The 17,128-nt window shown below is 39.0% G+C and overlaps 3 protein-coding genes and 2 long non-coding RNA genes across 12 annotated transcripts; 2 read left to right on the forward strand and 3 right to left on the reverse strand.

Annotated features, from left to right (window-relative positions):
- Positions 1-125: 125 nt before the first annotated feature.
- RpL6 (ribosomal protein L6) lies at positions 126-1,479 on the reverse strand. The gene is made up of 3 exons (XM_069045908.1): positions 1,383-1,479; positions 751-1,025; positions 126-705 (listed from the first exon to the last, which is right to left on the reverse strand). Exons 2-3 carry the CDS (start codon positions 1,023-1,025, stop codon positions 198-200), a joined length of 783 nt encoding a protein of 260 aa, XP_068902009.1. The 5' UTR covers positions 1,383-1,479; the 3' UTR covers positions 126-197.
- A 6-nt stretch (positions 1,480-1,485) lies between these two features.
- Positions 1,486-7,899, reverse strand: LOC138129604 (two pore calcium channel protein 1-like). 3 transcript variants are annotated; one of them, XM_069045896.1, is made up of 11 exons: positions 7,751-7,899; positions 7,361-7,464; positions 6,709-7,313; positions 6,565-6,664; positions 6,332-6,512; positions 3,152-3,370; positions 2,980-3,099; positions 2,593-2,932; positions 2,236-2,537; positions 2,080-2,186; positions 1,486-2,031 (listed from the first exon to the last, which is right to left on the reverse strand). In XM_069045896.1, exons 1-11 carry the CDS (start codon positions 7,893-7,895, stop codon positions 1,855-1,857), a joined length of 2,400 nt encoding a protein of 799 aa, XP_068901997.1. In that variant the 5' UTR covers positions 7,896-7,899; the 3' UTR covers positions 1,486-1,854. The 3 variants fall into 3 exon arrangements, with proteins under 3 accessions (XP_068901997.1, XP_068901998.1, XP_068901999.1); XM_069045897.1 differs by having other exon boundaries at positions 7,361-7,477; positions 7,751-7,826; XM_069045898.1 differs by lacking the exon at positions 7,751-7,899 and adding an exon at positions 7,515-7,669.
- Positions 3,823-4,640, forward strand: LOC138129615 (uncharacterized). Of its 2 annotated transcripts, XR_011159281.1 has the most exons (3): positions 3,823-4,160; positions 4,210-4,370; positions 4,436-4,640. It is a non-coding gene; the product is annotated as an uncharacterized lncRNA (long non-coding RNA). The 2 variants fall into 2 exon arrangements; XR_011159280.1 differs by having other exon boundaries at positions 3,823-4,370.
- A 2,193-nt stretch (positions 7,900-10,092) lies between the features above and the next one.
- On the reverse strand, positions 10,093-14,828 carry LOC138129614 (uncharacterized). Of its 2 annotated transcripts, none has more exons than XR_011159279.1 (3): positions 14,324-14,828; positions 13,695-14,271; positions 10,093-13,642 (listed from the first exon to the last, which is right to left on the reverse strand). It is a non-coding gene; the product is annotated as an uncharacterized lncRNA (long non-coding RNA). The 2 variants fall into 2 exon arrangements; XR_011159278.1 differs by having other exon boundaries at positions 13,695-14,172; positions 14,324-14,823.
- Positions 14,829-15,004: 176 nt separating this feature from the next.
- Positions 15,005-16,771, forward strand: LOC138129609 (retinol dehydrogenase 12-like). 4 transcript variants are annotated; one of them, XM_069045905.1, is made up of 5 exons: positions 15,005-15,135; positions 15,391-15,755; positions 15,803-16,126; positions 16,171-16,478; positions 16,525-16,771. In XM_069045905.1, exons 2-5 carry the CDS (start codon positions 15,605-15,607, stop codon positions 16,714-16,716), a joined length of 975 nt encoding a protein of 324 aa, XP_068902006.1. In that variant the 5' UTR covers positions 15,005-15,135; positions 15,391-15,604; the 3' UTR covers positions 16,717-16,771. The 4 variants fall into 4 exon arrangements, with proteins under 4 accessions (XP_068902006.1, XP_068902005.1, XP_068902007.1 ...); XM_069045904.1 differs by having other exon boundaries at positions 15,464-15,755; XM_069045906.1 differs by having other exon boundaries at positions 15,023-15,110; positions 15,464-15,755.
- Positions 16,772-17,128: the final 357 nt, after the last annotated feature.

The following is a 17,128-nucleotide window of genomic DNA, read 5'->3' on the forward strand; positions in this document are numbered from 1 at the left end:
TTGTTAACTCATTTCTCAATTAACTCGATGGATTTTTAATAAAGTAGTGATCAAACCAAATGTGGAACTGCATCACAATCGAAATCAAACTCATGTGTTACCAACGTTGCAATAAAAGTCACCAAAAAATTAGAAAACCACACTTTATTGAACGTTTCATTTTTTACAATCAATCAATAAAACATGGTGCTTAATAATTAGAACTGCATTCTATGGGGGTACTGCGAGGACCTCAACCCGAACATCGCCGACAAGTACGCCAAAAGAACTTTCCTATCTGGGTGCTTCTTGATTGCATCCAACACCTGCTTGTCCACCTCTTTTTGATCAGCTTTCCTCTGATCGCTCACTTTGTACGCTTCCTTCTTCGCCTGGAAGATATCTCCTTCCTCCTTCTTGGCGCGCTTCTCCCTCTGCCGGCGGAAGTACTCGTCGTTGATGTTCTCAGGCAGCTTCACGCCGCTCACGTCAACCTTAGTCTGAGTGCCGATCACGTACCTCTGACTGATGCGCCTCAACGGACACGAATTGATGCCCATGGGGCCGGTCACGAGCAACAACCCTGAATACAACTGCTTCAACAACACGACTCGCTTCCCTTTGTGCGCTCCAGCGAGGAGAATGCACACAGTTCCGGGCGTCAAGTTTGTCCTCAAGTGGCGCTTGTGCTGCTTGAACGTCTTCTTAGCGGGCCGCTTCCGGATCCTAAAACATCGATTAGTAGCGATTCACACCCAACACGCTACCTACTTGTCCTGGGTGGGGTAGTAGTTCCGGCGCTTCTTCAAGTAGACTTTGCGCTCTTTTCCGTTCTTCTCGCCGCCGATTTCCTTGGTGACGAAAGTCGGCTTGACGGGTTTCTTGGTGGGTTTTACCTTCTTGCCCATAAACTTGTACAGCGCTTTCTTGTGGTACATGCGGGTGCGGGAAAAACGCAGCACTCCATTGCCCAAATCGTAGTTTCTCGGTTTGGACGACTTGTATCTGATTTCCGTCTTCTTCTCTTCCTTCGCGGTCGGTGCCATCTACAACAATACTCGTCAGACAAGATCGCAACGTGTTTGTTTTGTGGTTGGAGGTTAGGTTTTCAGGTTTAGGTTTTTGTCGACACACAAGCTTCAGAGGTGTCCTAAGGTATACCAAATCATCATTTTCATCGATTTTAAGGGTTTTCGGTCAGACACATAACGAAAATACAGGTTTTTGGGGCATACCCTTATCCGACCATCCGATGCGACTTTTTTACGTAATCCCACAAAATATCACACAAACTGGGTTTCGATCGGGACATTACTAATTCTCGCACAATCTTTTAGTGAGAAAGTTTCAAATTAAGGCAGATGATCGATGATTTCCACAAAATAAACATCTCGAACACTTACCTTTACCGATGTTTATGGTGAAAGGAGATGGCGCTGCGATCAGACTTGTCACTTGTACCAGTACCAACCTGGTGGAGGTAAAACTACTAAATAAGGCGCCAGATTTAAATAAATATCTATATTTAAACAATAAATTAAATCAGTTAATAAAAATCTGTAAAAATAATGGATATAATGAGTTAAGACTAGCTAATATTAGTACATCTGTTATTATCACATCGGTTTGTGTGTTCGATACTTTCATTTACAATCAAGGATTAAGTACCGGTTACGCTACTTTGGTACTTTGGTTAAATTATGAGATAAAATTGGATAAAACGATCGGCAAGACCACTTATTGTCTCCTAATTACGGACAACTGAATTAAACAGCACGCGTAACATTCATTGGTCCTACAATTATCTAGTAAAGCCTACTTTAATATCAGTTTACATATCACCAAGAATACTACGTAGGTAAATGAGATACTGGTTTATGCTTCTGGATGCATAAGTCTGGTACTAATTTGCGACTCCTCCACGAAGTTAATCCCTGTAATCCGTTCCTGCTCCTCAGCCTCTTGCAGCCACTGAGCGATCTCAGATATGTACATGTGACGTTGCAGAACGTCTCTAGTCCTCCTCCGACGCCCTATGTAGAACGTCACGCCCTAAAAGCACAAATTCAGCGACGATCCGACAACAGAAGACAGTCTCACTCCTGGTACGAAGTCCATCTGGAGCACCTCCAACAGTTTGGGCTCTTGGACCTGCCTCTGCAGCGACGTCCAATCGACTGCGACCTCCTCGTGAAGCATTTGTTCCTCTAAAAAACAAAATCAATCAATCGGTACTTCAATCTCTCCAAAACCAACCGTCTCTCTTCGAGGTCTGCTTCTTGTACTGGATTCTAAATCGGAAAGCTTCAAGAACTGAAGCCACAACTATGGTCAAGACCACCATCGTGAAGAGATAAAACAACATGAAGAAAATTCTCGACGAGGGGTGGGCCACAGAGGCGTAAGCGTCCATTACTATGAACCAGTTATTGACCACGGTCAGCTCAAACAGTGTCACACCAGAAATCAACAAGTTTGAGAAGTTGTTCAAGTAGTAGTAACCGATGGCGCTGCTGCTGTTGGCGCTGTACTTGTAGAAGTCTTCCACCGTGGTGTTTCTACAAAAAAAACGAGTGTGTGACAGTTTTGGGAAGACAAAAAAAAGATTCTCACTCGCAGCAGTTTCTTAAATCGTATTTGGAGAACAACTCCATCCCTATGATGGCGAAGAAGTAATACATGACCATCATGACGATGGCAGTGGACCACATGAGCGGCGACAACAGCACCAAAGTACCGAAAATATCCCGGTAGCGCTTCTTCAATTTGAACAACCGCAAGAGTCTCAAGGGGCGCAGAATCACCACCACTGTCAGATTGGGCCGCACCAGCAACAGCAACGACCCAATCAGAGCGACCAGCGTCACCGACAGGTCGAAGAAATTCCACCCCGAAGATATGTACTCGGTCCAACCCAGCCCCACCACTCTCAACAGAGCCTCAACCAAAAACACTGAAAACACTCTTTGTAGGAGAGAAACAGTGGCGCCGTCTACGTACGCGTCAAGAACAGGTACGTGTCCCAGGAGGCGCAAAAGTTCTTAGCGCCCTCTTCCAGCGAGACGGACGATTCGAGGACTCGAATGAACATGGCCAGACCGTTTCCGATGATGAGGACATCTGGCAAAGAGATTGTGAGAGGGTGTCGGTTTGTTTGAGGGACAGGACGTACATACGATGTGTTCGAAGTACTCCCACGTGACGACGGTGCGAGCCGCCCTGCAGAACATTCTTAAGGGGGGCCAAGCCGCGGAGAACCACGGGTCTGGAGGGTCTTTGAGGCGCCACCGTAAAGTGATGGCGTCGTAAATTCCTAGAAATTCGTCTTCGGTTAAAGCTCCCGTGCCCGAAGTGTTTAACTGGCGAAATATTAGTATGATATCGCGCTGTGCTGTAACAATGAAAGCATGGGGTGAGATGCAATGGGACAGGGTGACGAACAACAACTTGACACATATTTGTCATTAGGTTTCTACGTAAATATTTAATACTTTTAAAACAACTTTCAAAATGCTTTGCTTTATACTAAAAGTTCGGATGATATTTTTGGCTTCTCTAAGATACTTTGCTTCTTTTCAAAAATATTCGACAACACTGATCGATACTAGACAAATACGTGTAATCCTGAACGATTTCCTCAGATCCTAGAAGCCTTCCAGTTGACTTTCCGTTACTTACAATTATTCCAGTCTGAACAAATCTGTTAATTGTATCTTTAATATAGGTTACCAAAAACGTTTCTTGGATTTGAGCATTGAGATACTTTCTAAAGTATTCAGCTGACACTGAACAACTCCACTCATCGTTGTGGAATGTTCCATTTCGATAATAAAACAACGAATATGTATTCTGTTCCGGGAAAATGTTGGCAGCTCTACGGTAACGACATAAAATCATAAAAATAATCTCTGCGATTGTTGTGTTGAAACAATTTTGCTAAAAACTCCATTTTTTATCCTCATTGACAAATTTCTCTTGTGCGCTAGGCTCATAAGAAGTTACTTCACCCTAGACTCTGCTCTAGATCAGGTTTGAGGTTATGTCAGTAATTTTCAAATGTCAGAAAAGTTTCAGGTGTAATTTTATATCAAAAAACATGAAATAAAGACGATAATGACAATGAAAAATGCACCTGAACATACATATACAGCTAAACAGGAAAATGGGAATTTATTTAATGGGTAATATAAGCAGTTTATTCATTTTCAGCATCTGATTGAAAATTTTCAGAACCCCAAACGTCTTCCGAATCTGATTCTGCGGAAAGTTGAATTATTATTGGAGATTTCCCATCAATGTTTTCCAGTCCTTTCTAATCAGTTCCTCGCATTGACGAACACTATTGCACACGTGCAGCTTTACTGCAAATTTAAATTTCTTTCATTAGCATGGTCGGTTTTTCTGTCTGCATTGCTTCACGTAATCCAATCATAGCTAATTTTTTTCGTTGTTTTAGGGGCCGCCCAGATCCTTGCTCTTGGAAACATATTTTACATTTTAAATTGCGGCTTCAGTAGAGCAAGGCGCAAGCGCCTTCACATCAAAATGGCTGACATACAATTGACATTTTACGTTGCCAACTTAATAACCATCAAATAACTAGCTTATAAGTAGTGGCTCTACCACAGAGATATATAAAGTAAATAAGAGGATCAAAGCAATGCTTGAAATTTGTGATTAATAGCAACTGCGCAGGAGGGAACAGAGTTTGCGCAATGAATCAAAGCAGGACCGAATTCTTCAAATTTTATACTTTGAACAGGTCCGAACCCTACAATTTTTGGCCCTTCCAATTTGAGTAATTATTACTTCGTGTCAAATGTCCAAGCGGCCGATTTTTTTTGACATCTCAAATTGTCACCACTTTGTGTTTTTCTAATTTTTTCTTCCTCAGCATATTAGGTGCAAAAATCATCTGGAGAACCAATTTTTACAGTTTAAACGTGATCTAGAGCGTTTTTCTCAAATTCCTATCTTAATCGTGGGAAACCACATTTTGGTCATCTCACTAATTTAGACCTACCGCTAAATGTTAATTACTCCTAATTAATGTTTTAAAAAATTATCAATTTATTATTTCGTTACATAATAATTGTTATAAAACTAATTGTTAAACTAATACATTCATATCATAACTGATAAATTGATAAGTACTTACGTTGATTTTATTAAAACATTTAAATTCAATTAATTAACATTATTTTAGTTTTCAAAAAAAAATCCGCAATAGTTATTGTTTTTTAGCAGATTGCAAATAACTGATCATTAGCTCATTCATTTCTTTTCCTTATTGTATCATATGTATATCGTTGTGGAACAAAAATGTTAAGTAGGTAATGTTAAAATAACAATGAAAAAAGTGGATGACTCATTTCACTAACTGAAACATAGCAGTTTGGCCCACCACTAGTTTGTTGTTTGTGGTTATTTAGTTAGATCACTGACGTCTATGGTGTACCATAGAGATCAGTGGGTTGTGTTCTCTGGTAAGATGGTGGTGTTGTATATAAATAAAGCGCATGCGTCGTTCCATCCCATATACCTCCATGGATGCCTCAATTTTGTTCGCGCAGCTCCGTATGTATTGCCCCTCTATTTACTTTATATATCTCTGTGGGCTCTACCAACCATAACACTCTGACAATTGTTTAAAAAAAATTGGACTATTATTACAATAATCACTGGACATTTGATTTAAACAAAGAATTCGGAGCGAGCGTTTTTTTCATTTTTGTTGCTTTAAAGCGGCAAAGTGACAGTCCTCGGAAAACGTCAACTTTGCGTTGTCAACTGCTAGCGCAAATGTCTATTTTGTAAAAAATAGTACAGGGTCATTATAAATTATTATCCCATCACAGTAAGCGTTGGTGACCTAGTTGAATGTGCCGGAAACCTCATAACATGAGTGAGACTAGTATCGCCGATAGGTGGCGCTCCTAGCGGTAGTGGAAATCTGTCTAACGTTGCGAGGCTAGCGGCACATCCAAAATTTGTGTGGGTTTTCAACGCCAACTGCGATGGGACAATCATTTATAATGACCCTGTACAACTGGTTATGAAAGTCATACTTTTTTTCTGTATTCTCTGTAAATCACTTCTCACAAAAGGGCACTACTGTTTATGTTCCCAATAATTCAGAGAATTTGTCGCCACATTAATCACCCTACTTCGTTAAAGTCCCGTTGGCGCTGTTGCGCGCGAACTGTCAACTGTGATTTAAATGTTGCGCAATGTACTTGAATTCGAATCATTGTTATAAATGTTCAGAATATTGTTTAGATAACGGGCGCTGAGCAAATATCAAATATTTACGTTTTTATGGATGTTTATCTATCGCTCTCAAAAAACTTACAGGTCCTGCGCGAGTAATACCGCATCAACCCGTGGAACTGCTTAAACCGGACCATGTTGGGGGTTTGCTTACTGACCAGCAGTCGAAACGCCAATTGGCAAGCTTTCCTCTTGTGCAGCAACAACTTTCGAAATTTATCTTTCTCGATCCCCGTAAAAGTTTCGTAAACCACGGCCAACATCTGGAAGCAGTGAAAATGAGGTTTTTCCCGATGAACGACGGGCCCTCCTTACGAGATTCATGAGGACGTAGAGCACAGTCGAGATGTACGAAATGAAGAAGATCGCGTTCCACTTGGAGATGGCGTACGAAGGCATCATCACATCTGGAAAACTGTCAAAGACGTGGAGTCAGCTATTTGCGAATCTGCGACTTACTTGGCCGTTGTGAGTAGGACAAACATGCTGACGAAGCTGTCGCTCAGGGTGCGAAAGTACAGATTCGTCTGGTGGTTGCTGAACAAAAAGTACCCCAAAAGGGCGTAGCTACAAACAAAAAATAGCAACAAAACCAGCATGTCCAAGATGGGAGGTAGCGACTGCAAGATCTGCCGTATGAACCTCCTGACAGCCCCACAAGCTCTAGTGTCGACCAGAAAAATCGGCCGCAGAGCCCTGGTCACGCGGAAATGAGACGACTGCCGCACTAGCACTATCACGCTCTCCAGCACCATGATGAAAAGCGTGACCCCCTTGACCATGGTGCGCTTGTGCTTCAAGATCATGCCCCAGCCGATCCATCGCAATTTCAAGGCTAACTCCACCCCGATCACCCCCAGCGACACCAACTCTAACGTACCGTGGACCCCCACCGGCAACTGGAACTTGTGGACTGAGGGACTCTCAGCCAAAGCCAACAGGAGGAGGATGATGGAGAAGGCCAAGTCCAACCCGTAGTACCACGAATTGTGCACGAGCAGATAGGCGGGGAGGGCGGTAGGGTGGCGTGGGTGCGAGTCAAACTTCTCGTTGTTCTCTCCTTCCTGCAAGAGCGGGTGTTGGAATTACGCAAAGCGACTTGACGAGTTACCTCTAGGAAAATCGCAGCCTCATGGTAGTTCATCTCCCAATGGTCGACCGTCTCGGTGGTCTCTCTGCTGAGGCTCGAGCGGCTTCCCATTTCGTCGATCGGATCTGGAAATGAGCGCTGTAATTGGTTCAATTGGGATTAATTAATTACGGACAGAGAAACATCTCGTGGCGAAGTCGGTAACGAGGCTCGCGGGGGCCCTAATAAATCATTCGGGAAATGCTTGTGCAAGTTTTAATTTGCGAAAAATAAATAATGCACCGGAGGAAATTTGTTGCATGCTAAATTCGACCTTACGGCGGTACCGTTACGGGTCATATTGGAGGCCCACTTGGGAGATAATTAGGTTAAGAGCGTTGATAAGATAAGAGGTGGATTTTATGGACTTACTTGCGTCGTTAGAGCCGTATGACACATTGTGGGAGTCTTCTGTAAAACGTTTGTAGCCATCGTCATCCGGCGAGTCTCTCGAAGTCGCCATTGGAAGACGAAAAACTGTCAAATCGGCTGGATAGGCAACACAATATACACGCATGTGTTTCATTGGAATATGTCATTTAGGACAATTCAAACGTTTTTTTACAAAGAAAAGCATTTAAAACACGACAAGAACTGTAAAATTGTTATAAAAATGTGCAGAAAAATGTCATCAAGCTTTTCATTTAAACGAAAAATTGTTTTTGATGTTCCTCCGTACATGACGGTGTTTCCAAATCAGTGACATACACCATACAATTTGTTTTATATTTTTGAAGAACACTTTGTTATGGATTTAGAAAAAATCCTTGCTGCATTTATAAAGTTTCACTTATTAAAGTGAATTTCAAAAAGGAAAGAAATTTATTTGAGCAACAGTAAGTGTATGCCATTAAAATTAAGCAACGAGGTATTGTAGAATATCGATAGTTGCTGACACACAGTAAGAAGAGAAAATGTCACCGAAACTGTTCTTCGTGTTTCTTTTCCTGTATCAAACGGTGAATATTAATTTTGCGTGTAAGACTGGCCTGTCAAGTACCATAAACTATAGACTGATGAGCTCAAGTGATAACGTATGGGAATTTTGTAATGCAACTGTCATTAGGAGCAGATTTAATGGAGTTTTCATCTCGGCTAGGAGCCAGAATTTAACCAAACTGTGTTGTGATCACCTCGATATCACTCATAAGGTTAATACCTTTCAGTTCACTAATTTCCAAATTGAAGAAATTGAACCAGAATGCTTTTCGAAACAAATGCACAAAGTATTTAACAATCTTGTACTCATGATAAATAAGTTTCCAATAGTGCGAAAAGGCATGTTAAAAAATTTACAATGTCGTTTAATTTGCCTGTCGGCCAACGAAATAGAATCGATTGAAAACGAAGCGTTCGACAATTTACCAAATGTAAAGACGATCGAACTACTCAATAATAACTTGATCCATTTGAACCCCAAATCTTTTCTGCAAACACCGCAGCTGAAGACACTAGACGTGTCACGCAATCGAATTAAATTTATAGAAAAGGAATCGTTCGCGTTCTTTGAACGAAATTGTCCGAGGATTGTTCTGGAGTTCAACGAGATTTCGAAAGTAGACAAAGGTGTGTTCGACGGTACGACTGTACAAAATGCGACTTTGCTTTGGAACGACAATTTTATAGAGTGGTTGCCCGAAGAAATTTTTGATGGTCACACGTTTATCTACGTCAATTTGACGAACAATCCTTTTAAACATTATTCGAATAAGTTTTGCGAGAAAAATTGCACGATCCTGATATTCCAAATTGAGTCGGAGCATCTAGGCGCAGAAACGACAGAAAACGTGACGATTTGGGCCGAGAATAAAAACATCGAAACACAGTTGAATGATTCAATTCGAGACAAAATTATTGAAGAATTGTGTTCCGGAAGTGGAAACAATTCGTACAATTCGGACATTTTGGTTCTGGCGTTGTGCTTAACTTGGCTGATGATGTAATTGTGTTTTTAAATGTAGGATATTTCATGTGAAAATTAAATATTGAAGCTTTCCTTAGCGTCACACTTAAATGTCATGTCGTGAATGTAATAATATTTATTTTTCACTTTAGTATAATTGCATGATAACTCCTAGGATACGAAATACGTAAACATGTCCATAACAACCGGGGAATAAAACAGGGCGTAATAGGAATAAGCGGGCGTAATGAATTCATAACGCCCTCATCAATTCATAATTGCAAAGATGCCAATTTTTTTTTTTTTTTTTTAAAGAACACGTATAGTGAAAAATAAAATCTTGTATGCACCACGGCGTCACCGAATGATTACGCCCATCGAACGATATCCATCTCTCGGGCTAAAGCCCTCGAGCTGGATTCATCGTTCTCCGGGCGTAATCATCGTTGTAACGCCCTTGGTGCATAAATAGCTATGTAACACGCGAAGAATAATTGAAAAGCGTCTAGAACTCCCACAAATCCGCACCTGTGTCGCGAGTGAAGGTGATGTCATCGACTCTAGAAAGACGAATGGATGACTCGTGGTCCACAAAAACTCCGGCAGGTGTTTCCTGAACAGAGGTGGAACAGAAAAAAGAAAACGCCTTCACTTTCAATCTTCTACAGAAATTTCAAGTCTTCTTCAGAAGAGTTTTATCTCAGACGTGATGGACTCTTTGAGCTATTTTGCGCTTCTCTTGTTTGGAGAAGCTTGTCCTTAAGCACAATGTCGACTTTCCACATTTGTTGTAAAATAAAAATGGCACGACTCACTTAACATGTTAACATTTATTTAACTCGATAATATGATAAATGAAAATCTATTATACTTACAATATATTTTACAATACATATTACAATTATAAATTGTATTAATTTTCTTCTGTCTTAATATTTCCTGAAACCAAGCCATAAAAAATCCTTTAAAATTGTGCAAAAAGCCGTTCTGGCTTTCCAAATTCTGCCACTTGTTCAAAATCCATCACTAAAATCTTGTCGGGAGACTGACCTGGAAGATTCCAACGTCTGGTTTTAACAACGAACCCCTTCGAAAGTAATTCTAGCCACTGTTGGAAGAATGATAGATGACATCTCGGATCTGGGTCACTTTAGGAATTATTAGAAGTACCTTGGACTTGGCATGATTACCATCAGCATCTTGGACGCTCTTTGGGACGTTAAAAAATGATCATCGACACGCGATGGTATCACCTCCGTTCGCGACACAAGTGCGGATTCTGGAGAGTACTGGACGCGCCCCGACAATTTATCGTGAATTGTCACGATTTCATTGCAAACCTCACGATCTCACGATAAGGGCCATTTGTTTCACAATTTTTCCATCGATTCTATTGAAGGTTTTTTTTTTATTGTAACAATAAATAATGAAATTGAAAAAAAATGTTTGTCAGCGTCAACTTGATTTAATTTATACTGTCAGCGATTTTTATCATTTGCTGCATTATCATCATAGATAAAATAAAAACAAATAGAATGCAAAGAGGCCTATCAATTTTGTGCAACAGAATCCATACGTAACGTGCCTTCAAATAAATTTATATTTAGAGCAACCTATGAAAGTTCAATTGTTTGCAACATTTTTACAGCGTAGAAAATGACACAAGAATCGTCTGGTCTGACATTTAACGAAATAAAATTAGGTTAGAAAATATTTTTAATTTTTGTAGAGATATTTTCATATTTGATGGCGGAAACAAAAGACTGAGAAATGTCACAAATTTGTATTGTCTGTGTCAAATTTCTCAAAGACCTTCGTGATTTCGACAGAAATGCAGCAAATTGGCAATAAGAAAGTTATTAATCGTCGAACTAGAGATATAATTTCTAATACGTTTGATTATATGAGAATAACTTTTCCTTTTGAACCACTGACAAAAATTGGTTTCCTTAGAATTTATTTTTTCAATCTATTTAACGAAAATTTAAATTTACCTAGACATTCCTTTTTACGGCGTTTATGAGAAATTTGACACTGACAATACAATTTTGTGACATTTCTCAGTCTTTTGTTTCCGCCACCAAATATGACAATACCTCTATAAAAATAAAATAATAAAATACCGGGTGATCAAGAAGGACTGTTTAAGTTGGCAGTACAATTAAGAAAATTTTTTAATTCGGTTATTTATAACACTGCAACCGGATATGTTTTGTTGGTTTATTTGACAAATATCTGATGTAGGTATAGCATTAACAACGACAAGCCATCAACAACCGAAAGTTACTCCTGTTATACGATTTAATAAATAATAATAAAATAATTTAATAAAATACAATTCAGTGTTACCAACTTAAACAGTCCTATTTGATCACCCCGTATTTTTAATTTTTGTGGTGCATTCATCTCAGATTATTGAAATTCACATTAATAAATAATCCAAACATTATTCCAATCACAAATTATTTGCTAACTAATGGCTTTTCGCCAATATACGGAAGATGATGTTTCAGCTTTCGAAATCTTTGTGAGGCAGTGCTGCAAATTTTAGTTAATCTTCAGGAGAAAAATACCCCAAATTCGAATGGAAAGTCGAATAAGATCGCAAAATTTCAAAAGCACCAAAGTCAAGTAACTGTTAACATAAAGGGAACAAGTAAATGGGATGTTACACGGTTAGTTCATATTCTCCATTCAGTTTCAGTATTTATATTGAATGAAAACTGAAACTGAACATAATATCTATTCACTTTGATTGTGACCACAACGAAAGACATAGTATGCGCTGTTTAGCTGTGTGCTGCATACGTTTTACACTAAATATTTGTGTGGTGTGAACATGATGTGAAAATGTCAGAATTGTCAAAACTTGACCATGGTAGTAAAGCAATGATTTTAATGTATTTTATCAATATTAATAACGGAAATCAAGGTAATCTTGTAGTTTACGTCGCCCAAACTGTGCATCGCTTCGCGCATCATACTAAATGTGTACAGCGTTGCCAGACTTATTTATTTGTATCTAATAAGAGAAAATTCACAATTAAGATCACGTGACGGTGATTTTAGTTATACAATTAGACTCTATCCAGAAGCCCCTCTACCTCCCATTGTTTCGAAACAAAGTTAAAAAAAGCACCAAACACAAACTAAACCAGGGAAACAGACATCCAACTAAAAGACGCGCTCAATTCTAATTTTCATCTGGCAACAATGCAGAGTCTATGGGGCTGCGCGTATGAGATGCGCAGTTTGGGCGACGTAAACTACAAGATTACCGAAATCAATATTTGAAGTAGGAGAAACTAAAAACGTCTGTCTGATTCTGTGATCACGTCTGTTGAAAAGTGGGGTTATATCCAGGTACAGATTATTTAACGTAAAAACTTCGAAATCACCTCATGCAGTTCTCGATATTAATGAAGAACGAACGAAATGGTCATTTGGTAGTAAGACAAACGCGAAAAATGCCTGGGGATTACTAAAAGTAATCAGAACTTTCAATTAGCATTGATTAATACAAATATTTTCAGATAAAAACTAATCAAACAGAAAGTTCAAAAAAATGATTTACAGGGGATGAAAAGGCAGAAGGTATCAAACTACAACACTTACTAGCCAAAATGTACAACAAAAAAGCACAAATAGAGTTAACTTTATTGGTGATGTTCGTCTTTGTGAGTTGTTTTCCCGTTGGTTTCAATAAATGTCTCGAAACAAGTCAATATTAACCGTTTGTTCCCAACTTTGAGAAGACGACGTGGCATTTTCTTTTTGAATTCTAAAATTTTGTACCAAAACTCAATTTTATAGATATGCGCACAGTGTACGTCGAAAAACGTTTGCGCAAGTCGTTCTCCGTTCTGTCTTCTGTGAGCGTGACGTTTCTGTCAAAATGGCGCCTCCGAGAGTTGCCAACTGCGACTGGATTTAGTGTTATCTAAAATTCCCCATCAATAACCTAGCAACTGCATTAACATTGCTGTGAACACTAATAAGAATTGTAAATTAAGTATTGCACATAACCTCACACAATAGGAGATAACAATTTTTTACATAATTTAGAGTAAGTGTTGAAAATGTGCACCCTGTTCTTGTAAACACAACCTAGTCCTTCACCTAATTGCATTAGTTACATTTTCTAAAACAATATTAATTTCATTAATTTTCTGTGTTATCCTATTTCGTAGTTCTGCCAAATCATTTATGGGTGTTGTGTAAATTGAATTTTTGATGTGTGGCCACAAGAAGAAATCACATGATCTAGGGGGCCAGTTGTTTGGTGTATTACGGCTTATAATTCTGTTGTTATAAAAATGGAGTCAAAATTTCATTTCTGTATCTTGCAGCATTGATATTTCCTAAAAAACATTGATTATTATTTAATTACTAAAACATTATTACAATTGTTACCTTCAAGAAAGATTGGACCAATAATTCTGTGTTGGCTAATAGCAGCCCAAACGCCTACTTTCTGGGGGTACTGGGGTGTTTCAATGAAAAAATGTGGATTTTCTGAACTCCACATTCTTGTATTTTGAGAGTTAACATATCCACTAAGATGGAAGTAGGCTTCATCAGTGTAAAAGGTTTTATCAAGGTGAACATCTAAAGTATTCAGAAACCATTGACAATATTCTAATCTTTGGGGGAGATCAACTGGATGTAATTCTTGAACAGATGTGAGACGGTAGGGAAATAGGTGAAGATCTTTTTTCACAATTGAATGACAGGTACCAACAGACACACCAAGTTGTTGTGATAAATGCTCAATTGAAGTGCCTGGGGCTTCTTCCATTGCTTGTCTCGCCTCTTCAATCACTTCTGGAGTTCTTTTCTTTGGCCTGCCGCTTTCAGGTTTTCGTCCCGCAGATCCATTTTCTTGAAAATTCTGTAAGGAAATGTTTAATGTTTGTCGAAACTGCGTATATTCCACTGCAATGTCTGGGAATTCTTCTCCAAACTCTTTCATACATAACGCAAGGGAATACTGCCAAACTCCATCGATTTTCACACCATTTCGAAAGTAAGATATTACTTACCATGAAGACTTTATGTTGTTCAGTGAAAGCCATTGTTCACAAAAATGTCGGAAAACAGTAAAACACTGACGCAGATTTCGTTTTAGTTCTGACAAGAACTGATTTTTTGTACGCAAGACGAGGAATGAAACGAATAAAATCACAAACACAACTCAATTTGAAAACGGGAAAGAGAACGAATGTCAAATGTCAAAATTTTAATATGAAATTGGGACAAAACTTACTATGCAACCTGTGTAACTCCGGAGAATAATTGGTTGCCTACGAAATTATCTACACTGTTAACAGAATTAAAACGTAGTCAACGCCTACTCTAAATATAATTATTTTTGAAGGCACGATAGTTTGAAACGGCCTTTTAGAATTTAGGTTAAAAAACTGCACTTATGTGTCAGAAATACTGGGAAAGAACCGAGGAATTTCTAGATTTGACAGATGAAGGAAAATTAAAGGAAGAGTGTTCCCTGTTCACAAAATTAGAAAATAACAAAAATTTAAAAAGTCTTTATCGAGTCTCATAATCTTGTGTGACGTAGGTAATTTTTTGCCAATTTATGGAAAAAGTCCGCATATGACATAACTACTCCGAGTTCCGAGAACTTGTTTGTTGCCAATTTAAACTGACCTTAAACATGAATTTTAATCATGCAGATTTTTTGTTAAAATCAATTTATTTAAGCGCATATTTATGTAATAAATCGAATAGAAATGAAATAAACGTGTAGTTGAGTTGCTGTTTATTGATACCTGTTACAAAGTGTACAAAAATTACAGTTGCTGATACAGGGTTATTCTAAATCCTTGTAGTCGAAGTAGGCCATGCCCATGTTATTACACTTTTGCCGCTTTCATGTGAAATGTCAGTTTCGCTGTCACTGTCATTTTTTAGGTGAAAAGTGCGATGATGAGATTTTTATTTATTTTTGTTAAATTAACGATTGAATCCAGAAATATTGAGTTGTTTTGGACCCAATTTAACTCCCGTGTGTGAACGGTGTGTACTCACTTATTCACATCATTTTGATGTTTTTTTACGGAGCGGCAACAATAATAAATTTTACATTCAGTTTTCACGCCTACTTCGACTACAATCATTTAGAATAACCCTGTATAATTTTTTGCGATATTGAAATGTTCAAGATAAACATTACTCGTCAGTGCAAATTATTGTAATTAAAGAACAATTCAGTTAAGCATTTAATGTGAACGCACCCACTTGTCGCTGTCTTATTATGCGCTAAGACACCCTATTTTAAGGATTAAAGCTTGCCAAAAAAGGAGATGGAACTGTTAATTTTGTCGTGCAAAATGTTTATCATTTTTTGTGTTTTTCTTCTCTTAACCCATCTCTACGCACGCCTCACTCGGCGTGTTACAAGAAGTAATTCATGTCTAGTTGGAAAATCCGCGATCGTAACCGGCGCCAATTCAGGTGAGTTTTTCCAAGTTCTTGAAGAGATGATCACATCTGCGTGTCAGGAATCGGTTATCAGACCGCCCTGAACTTGGCATCGAGAGGTTGCAAAATCATCATGGCGGACGTAGCAGACATGGAGAAGTCAAAACTCGACATAATCAAATTCACAAACAACCCCAACATCTTTGCGAAGCACTTGGACTTGTCTTCGCTCAAATCGGTCCGAGATTTTGCGTCGGAAATCTTGAAGAGTGAAGACAAGTTGGATATTTTGATCAACAACGCTGGGGTTGGGGTGGCGAAAAACAACAGAACGGGAGACGGTTTGCATCCTGTGATGCAGGTTAACTACTTCGGACATTTCCTTCTGACCCATTTGCTGATCGGTACGAATTCTTTCGTTTCTTCACAGTTTCATGTGTGGTTGTAGGTCTGCTGAAGAAGTCTGCTTCTGGTAGAATAGTCTTCACGAGCTCTCTGCTCGCGTTTATCAACAACTTGTCGCTGAAAAATCTGAATTTTGACTGTCAAAAGCCCAAACGTTTTGACAGATTTTTCATGTACGGCAATTCAAAACTCAGCATGATCATGGCGGCGGACACCTTCGCAGAGAAACTGAAAGGAACTGGTGTTACAGTCACTTCAGTCCATCCGGGGTTGGTCAAGACGCCAATCTTCGCTTCGAGGAATGTCTTCTTCCAGATGTTTGTCTGGTTAATTCAATGCGTTCTTGGGAGGGTGAGTAATTGGCAAAAGTGTCGTGGAGTTTCTGAATGTTTTCTAGGACCCTTGGGAAGGATCGCAAGTGGTGGTTCACGCTGCAGTTTCACGAAAGTTGGAGGGAATGACAGGAGAATTTCTTGGGAAGTGTGTCCCTTGTCGGAAGCCCTCGAAAGCGTACAATGAGGAACTGTGTAAAGATATCTGGGAGGCCTCCGAGTTTTACGTCGGTTTGACACCAGAAGAGAGACTCTAACTTTAGTTTCTTCAGTTGGTAGTACTAAACAATTGGAATAAAACTTATAACGCAATCTCTCCAGTGTCTTCTTCTTGATCTTGTCCATCCGATCACATCCTGCACTTCGCATGTCTCGCGGATTCTTTCACCATGTACTATTGCGATCATTTTTCTGTCATATAATAGTTATTTAATAAACTAGTTTGTTAATGAAGGCGATTAATAATCGAAACTGTTTAAAGCACGAACGAGTGTAGCGAGTGAGTGTCTTTAATAATTTTCCGGAATATTACGAACATTAAAAAAAAATAGCCAAATCGTTCCAGCCGTTCCACTTTCAGTTTTTCCCGAATTTTCCAGTTTTCCGGGAAACTTTTCCAATTTTTTTTTTCATAATAACCTAATTAGAACTATCACGAACATTTTAAAA

This window comes from Tenebrio molitor, chromosome 4 (assembly GCF_963966145.1).
Source record: "Tenebrio molitor chromosome 4, icTenMoli1.1, whole genome shotgun sequence".
NCBI classification, from domain to species: Eukaryota; Metazoa; Arthropoda; class Insecta; order Coleoptera; family Tenebrionidae; genus Tenebrio; species Tenebrio molitor.